General features: G+C 34.5%; 1 protein-coding gene across 1 annotated transcript; it reads left to right on the top strand.

Moving 5' to 3' along the window:
• The first annotated feature begins 911 nt into the window (after positions 1-911).
• Positions 912-1,952, top strand: LOC141552645 (olfactory receptor 1f45-like). Its single transcript, XM_074284712.1, has one exon. It carries the CDS (start codon positions 912-914, stop codon positions 1,950-1,952), a length of 1,041 nt encoding a protein of 346 aa, XP_074140813.1.
• The last annotated feature ends 5,979 nt before the right edge of the window (positions 1,953-7,931 follow it).

Below are 7,931 nucleotides of genomic sequence, written 5' to 3' on the forward strand. Positions count from 1 at the left end.
TCCTCTTTGAGAACAAAGGAGAACAACAACAATTCATGTTTATATAGCATAATTTGTTTAGTTATTACTCAATCAAAGGATGCTTCTGTTTCTAGTTTTTTTCTACTTCAAAAAGAACAGATCAACTTATACCTGACATTTTTTCGATCTTTGACCTTGTCTTTGTAGATTTTACATATGATATATGAGTACATACAAAAATACAAACCTAAAATAATGGAACTTAATATCTCATTGAGACTCAACCAGAATCTGAAGGAAAATAATCAAAGTATTAATATGACTTTGCAGTTAGATGATTAGTTCAAGTATACACAGTTATGCCTGGGTGACCTAAGTTTCCCATCCTAGCCTTAAAATTGCAAACATAATGATTTTTTTCTAATAAGCCACAATTAGTACAGATACTCAGTGAATTTTTATGTATATTCAAGAACATGGCAGGAAAATGGACCTTTGTCCTTACTTCAGGTAGGGAATCCTGAGATCCTAGAAACCTAAAAGGTCTCTCATTCAAATGAATCCTGAAACCATAGAAGATCTGGAGCTCCAGAATTTTTTAAATTCTCCCAGAAAGAAGTATGAGGTGTAGCTAGCAGTGTTGCCCTCATTTTGATTTTTTTACATTATGATTATTCTAGAGCTAGTTTGGGAGTAAGTGGTCAAAATTCGTTAATATATACCAGAGGAAACTGGGATCTTTGAGTTATTCATTCCAAATGAAGGTATAGGGTATTACATTAGGCCCTTTTGGAGATATGAAAAAGTATAGACTTTTTCCTATTATGATTTTATAATATGCATTTGATCTGTTACTTGATTACAAATTAATGTTCTTTAGAGCTTCTACACTTATTTCACTGATGCTGACAAAGTTGGGAAATCTTTGAAATATCTTCAGGCTTGAAAACATGCTTTTAAAAAATATCTTAACGAGCTTAAATATCCAGCATTTGGGTAGATTAGCTGTGGGACTGTCTCTCAATCCATCTCTTCATCTTCCCACTCTCAGATATAACAACAACATAACAGCAGGAAATCAGACCAGCACCTCTAACTTCCTACTCCTGGCTTTCTCCAATCACCAAGAACTCCTGTTCCCTCTGTTCCTGGTCCTATACCTGGCAGCCCTCCTGGGGAATGTGCTGATCCTTGTTGCTGTTGGCTCAGATTCACGCCTTCAAACACCCATGTATGTACTCTTGGTCAACCTGTCTCTGGCAGATCTGTGCTTCACCTCTGCTACAGTACCTAGGCTCCTCTATGCCCTGTTGACAGGAGACCAGACCATCACCCATTCAGCCTGTCTGTCCCAAGTCTTCTTTTTCTTGATGGCAGGCAATGTGGATAGCTATGTGTTAGCTGCCATGGCATGGGACCGATATGTAGCCATATGTAAACCATTGCACTATGCTACTGTGGTGACTCTGCCAAGATGTATGGTGCTCCTAGGGGCTGTGTGGGTGGGCACAGCCCTGCACTCACTTCTCCATACAGTTCTCCTTGCTCGTCTTACTTTCTGTAGCAATCGTGGTCTCCCATACTTCTTCTGTGATCTCCATCCTTTGCTACATCTTGCCTGCTCTGACACCTCCCTCAACTACATGATGATTTTAGTTGAGGGTGGCTCTGTAATCATTGTGCCTGCGATTTGTATTGTGGCTTCTTATGTCTTCATTGGAGCTGCTGTTTGTCAGATTAAAGCCCCTGGGGGTCTCCGCAAGGCATTTTCCACCTGTGGATCCCATCTAACTGTGGTCATACTTTTCTATGGAACTGTGGTGAGTGTCTACCTACAGCCTCCAAGGCAAGTTGAAGATCAAGAGGAACCCCAAGACCTTGTGGCTATAGTCATGTTCTCTGTAGTGTCTCCAACACTAAATCCTTACATCTATAGTTTGCAGAACCGAGAAATCAAAGCAGCCCTTACAAAGCTGTATATGGGTAATTAGAGTTAGGGTCTTTGTGAACAGATGGCCAGAGTAGGATCCCTGCTACTGCTAGCCTTCCCTTTTTTTCACTCCTCTATTCATTTCACCAGTGACCAACTATAGGTAAATTTACATACATGTGTATGTGTGCCTAATTCAGGCATTTTTTTCAATGAAAGAAATTTTATTGCAGATTTGGAGATTGAATAAGAAAAAAATCAATATCTTGGACTATAATTGCTTCTGCTTGTCTCCCTCAAAGGTCCTTAAGTTTTAAGTTTTTCTTCTAAACTTTGAATTGTATGTCTTTCTTGTAAACCCTTCTTGGTTTTCATCCATTCTCTAGCTCTCAGAGAAGATCATGTCATCTTCATATTTGCTTCTATCTTAGCCTGAAGTGACCTTATAAAGGAATGAACTATATAATGTTTCTAGATGCAGGAAGAATCATGACAAATTTCTACCTGATCCAAAATTTTCTAATTAGACTAAAAGTTACTTGTGGCCCATTAAACATCTTCATCCTGAATTGCAATTTGAGAGATTTAGGTTTTGAGGATGTTTTCTAGGACATGGTGCCCTCACAAATATTTACCCTACTTTTTTTCTCAATAATAAGGCAAAAGCATATACACATAAATTCAGGAATGGCATCTTCCTGCAATATACTTATATCAGCCTTGAAGAACTAAATAGAGAATTCCTAAAAAGTCTCACAGTAAAATTAGAGACATTTTTTCTTTCATTACTCCCATCTTCTTTCAAATGTCACTATCCTAATTGATAATTTCCCAGGTATTAAATATCCAACAGAATATGTTGTCTAGAATGATGTATTAGATGTTTAGAAGTCTAAAACATTAGACATTGAAGAGATTTCTGATGTTAAATTGTCCAAACTCAAATCCTGGATAGGTCAACTATTGCCTCCAAAACATTTTTATTACAAAAATCCTGCAATAAAAGGCATGAACAAGATAAAGTAGCCTGAATTCTTTGAGACTCACCAATGATAAATTTATACAAAACTAAACAGGGACAAGATTTTTTTTACTATTTAAGGTGAAAGTCATAAAATTTTAGAATTAGAAGGGATTTTAGAGATTACTTAGTATGTCACTCTCTCATTTTACTTTGGAGAAAACTCAATTCTGAGCAGCTCTTGATACTTGTCCAAGGTCATATAAGAAGTTAATTTCTCGCCTATGGCTAGAAATGTTTACTCATTCTCAGTTCAAGATCCCATCCAGTACACTTCAAGATTGCTAAGTATCAATGGATACTTTCCTTTTTCTAGCAGAAAGAAAAAAAATCTGAGAAATGAATCAATTTTTTTCCTAATAATGAAAGGAAATTGATATGACCAAGAAGTTTAAGAGAATAAAATTTAGGAACCAAGAATGATCAGATGAAAAGAGCCAAGAAGTTTTAAATTCTCATAAGTCAATGGACCAAGTTTACCAAAAGGTCTTTTTTCTTCTCTTTGTTGAAAAAGAAATGTCTTTCTGTCCACTTTCCTGATCTGGGTAAGGTCAAAAGTAATAACTCAAGAATCATGATTCACACAGTAAAACACTTTACCTTTTCAACTGATCAGAGAAACAGAAATGGTTTTACTTGAGTAAATGTTTTTCTCGAAGAGTAAGGCTGGGCCTTGAGCAGTTGTTTTGAAGTATGAAAAAAAATATTCTTTTAAGAAGAGAATAATAGTCATAGCTTCATATCCATTGTACTTCCCTTTTTAAAAAAATAGTAATAGTGATAAAGATTGTACCTACAATTTAATCAGAGTCAGAAACTGCCTATTAATGATCTCCACAGAAATGAGGGCTTTACTGACTTACTCAAAGTCACACTGCCAGAATGTGTCAGAGGAATGAGTTGAACAGAGGTCTTCCTGATTCTTAGTTATTATTATGAATGACAATACAAATTTTTATTTAAAACTTTACTATTTTGACTATCTCCCTTCAATACTTCATGATATCAGAGACTGAAACATTCTTACAGTCACATTTTACACTATTTCTTAATCTGGGTTTTCTGAGTTTTTGGAAAAGCTCAGAAATGCACCAAAGTGTCATGAAATTTCTCATACTCACATTATCCCACCTACTAATATAAGTTGCCATCAAAGGCAGGCCTCTGTCCACTTATTCTGACCAGTAGTTCATGTGATAGTTGCTTAACTTGGGCTGTACCTACAATACACTGTCCTTGTATCCAATATAGAATTAACTTTGTGGATCTTTGTTAAGGGAATTCCTCTCTTTTTGAGATATGCCACATAGCCTGCATGCTGGAATTAAGAGAGGTTTAGAAGGGCTTCCTGTAGAAGATGGGCTTAGGTTGAGATTTAAATGAATGCAAGGAAACAATTTAGGCAAAGAATAGGTACTGTGCTAGCAGATAAATTGTCCTGTTTATAGAACTGCAAAGAGGCCATTATTACTAGATTCAAAAGTATGTGTTAGTGAGTAAGATGTAATACTGAAAAAATTTTGAGGAGTGAGGAGAGGACTGGGTTATTAAGGGCTTCAAATGCCAGAAAAGGATTTGTATTTGATCTTGAAGGAAAAAAGGGACCCTCCAGAATTTAGAGAATAATGGGGTGGTAACATAAGCATATTTAAACTTTAAGAAAATCATTTTGAGCGTTCAATGGAAAGTGAATTGAATTGGAGAGACAAGACAAGGAAACACATCAGCAGACTATTATAAAAGACCAAGTGTGAGATAAATGAGGACTCAGAGCAGAGTCATATTATTATCAGAGTAGAAAAGGGGAATATTAGAGAGATGTAGCAGAAGAGATATCAACAGATCTTGCCAACAATGAAATATGAGGGATGAATGATAATGAGTAATCAAGCATGACATCTCGATTGAGAGTTTGGATAATGTGAAAAAATGATGTTATCCTTATCAGAAATAGTAAAATAAGAAAGGAGAATAAGATTTACAGAAAAAGACAATGAGTTGAGTTTTGGACATGTTGAGTTTCAGATTTCCACCTGGTCTGAGATGCCTAAAAGCATTTTGACAAATTTTTATTTAAATTTATTGAGAAAGAATTAGACACATACCATAAGTAATTGAGAAAAATCTATGTCTTTCACAATTGGACTAGAAAAACTTGTAAGTTAAATAAGACAAAGAAAAATGGCTGCTCACAGCAGATAGTTATACAAGAGTGAGGGTGGGAGAAGTATTACTATTAAGGAAAAAGTAGGTACAAGAGATAGAGAAGAAAATTTTCCTTGTTAGTACAGCTAGTTGTATAAAATCAAAGGGAATCATACATTATTTTAAGACAAAATAATAAGGGGAAATACTCCAAAGGCTGCTGATATCCTTTTTTTATTTTTGTTTTTTTTGTAGCAAACAAGTCAATTGTACCAATTAGGGAAGGAAAGAGGACTCTGAAGAAAATCAGCTGTTGTAAATATATCCTTTCCCCTTCATATAATGATCATATATGGCAAAAATGGCAATTATGATAAAATGGAATTAATTACATCAATTTTAATAGACTACTCAGTAGTAAAAAGCCACTTGAGTTTTTCAAAACAATATTTATATATGTTTAATATTTTTATTTAAAATTTCAAATTCTCTTTCTTCCTCTCAAACCTTTACTCCCAAGAAAGCAAGCAATATGATATCAATTATACATGTGAAATCATGCAAAACAAATTTCCTTGTTAGTATATTATGCAAAAAAATCAAGAAAAATAGAGACCTGGATGTGTATTCCCAAAGAGGGGAAAAGATCCATATGTGCAAAAACGTTTATAGCAGCTCATTTTGCTGTGGCAAGGAATTGGATGATGAATGCATTCCCATCCACTGGGGAATGGCTGAATAAATTATGGTATATGAAAGGAAAGGAATGTTATTCTGTAAGAAATGATGAACAGCCTATTTTCTTTTTTAAATTAAAATTTGGTTTTTATTATTATTTTTCTTTCTTTTTTATTATAGCTTTTTATTTACAAGATATAAGCATGGGTAATTTTTCAGCATTGACAATTGCAAAATCTTTTTCCCCTCCTTCACCCCACCCCCTCCCCCAGATGGCAGGTAGACCAATACATGTTGAATACAATATATGTATACATATCCATATAGTTATTTTGCTGCACAAAAAGAATCAGGCTTTGAAATAGTGTACAATTAACCTGTGAAGGAAATCCAAAATGCAGATGGACAAAAATAGAGAGATTGGGAATTCTATGTAGTGGTTCATACTCATTTCCCAGATGAACAGACTATTTTTATAAAAACCTAGGAAGACTTAAATGAACTGATGCTGACTCAAGAAAACAGAATCAGGAAAACATTGCATCCTGCAATAGCAAGATTGTGATGATTGACTATAATAGAGAGCTCTGCTCAGCATTTTATTGAGCCCAGGTAATTCCAATAATCTGCACAAAAAAATGCCATCTGCATCCAGATAAAGATCTATGAGGACTGAATGAGAACTGAAGCATATTATTTTCACTTATTTTTCTTCTTTTTTCCTTTCACGGTTTTTTCCCTTTTATTTTGATTTTTCTCTCCTAGCATGACTCATATGGTTAAATGACTTGACAGAATCATGAAACTTTTTGTGTCTAAAGCCAAATTTTAAATCAGGAATATGAATGGCATTTAGTTTAGGGCAGGCTTTTTATTAATGTCACATAATTGCTATAGAGAGAGTTTTCTGATATCTTGATTTAATGACTACCCAAACAATTCATGGTGGTGGGTCAGCTTTTCCCAACATTACATTTTTATATGATCCCTGCCAAAATATTCCAGTTCTGTTCCTTCTATTCTGTCCCCTTTCTATATTTGATCCCCTTACATCTTGTTGTGATAATAAGCTATTATCTTAGAAATTTTAGAGTCACATATTCTGAATTCAAATAAATCTGTTGGCTAATTTACTTATATTAAAAAAAAGAAAAGATAAAACATGTTTTTCAAAGAGATTTTTTAAAAGGGAAAGAACATATATGTATACAAGGGGATGTCTATCAATTGGCAAATGATTGGACAAACTGTGATATATATGAATATGGTAGAATACCATTGTGCTATAAGAAACAATGAGCAGAATGCTTTCCAAAACACCTGGAAAGATTTACATAAACTGATGCAGTAAAGTGAACAGAACCAAGTGTAACAGTAACAATTATTTTATGGTGATCAACTGTGAATAACAGCCATTCTAAGCAAAACTGTGATACAAGAAAATTCCAAAGGACTCATAAAAAGGGCTATCCATCTCCAGAGAAAGAATTGATAGGACCTCTATGCAAATTGAAGCATGCTGTTAAAAAAAAAAAAAAAGCTTTATTTTTCTTGGTGTGTTTTGTAGGGTGTGAGGTCTATGTTTTCCATTACAATATGACTAGTATGCAAATGTTTTCTATGACTGCACGTGTATGTAAAATGCCTTGCCTTCTCAATGAGGTTGGAGGGAAGAGAGGGAAGGAGAGAATTTGAAATTCAAATTGTTTTTAAATGAATGTCCAAAATTATTTTTACATGTAATTAGAAAAAAACAAAATATTTAAATGTGATTAATTAAATCCTAGATTAACTTAAATGATGGAAGAAGCATGAAGAAGAATAACTGGTCTGACATGTATCTTTCAAACAAAATGATTTATGGGAATGGGGGAGATTTTGGAAAATCCTGAGCCACAATCTTAGCTAAGAAAAGAAAATATATCACTCTAATGTCTTTATGCATGTGTATGTCACAGAGAGAAAGAGAGACAGAAATAGAGTCAGAGACAGAGACAGAGAGATAGAATATAAAAGGAAGGGAGTGAGAGGAAAACAATGAGATAAAGGAACAAAATAGCAGTAAGGAATTCAGGTTTGTGATGGGTAGCAAAGGCATGTAGTATTGGGGAAAATTTTGGAAGTGTCTCTGTTCAGACAATTTCAACCAATATAATCTTCAGGGATGTGGTGATTTTAAAAGTTCGTATGACAGGG

This window comes from Sminthopsis crassicaudata, chromosome 2 (assembly GCF_048593235.1).
Source record: "Sminthopsis crassicaudata isolate SCR6 chromosome 2, ASM4859323v1, whole genome shotgun sequence".
Taxonomy (NCBI): Eukaryota; Metazoa; Chordata; class Mammalia; order Dasyuromorphia; family Dasyuridae; genus Sminthopsis; species Sminthopsis crassicaudata.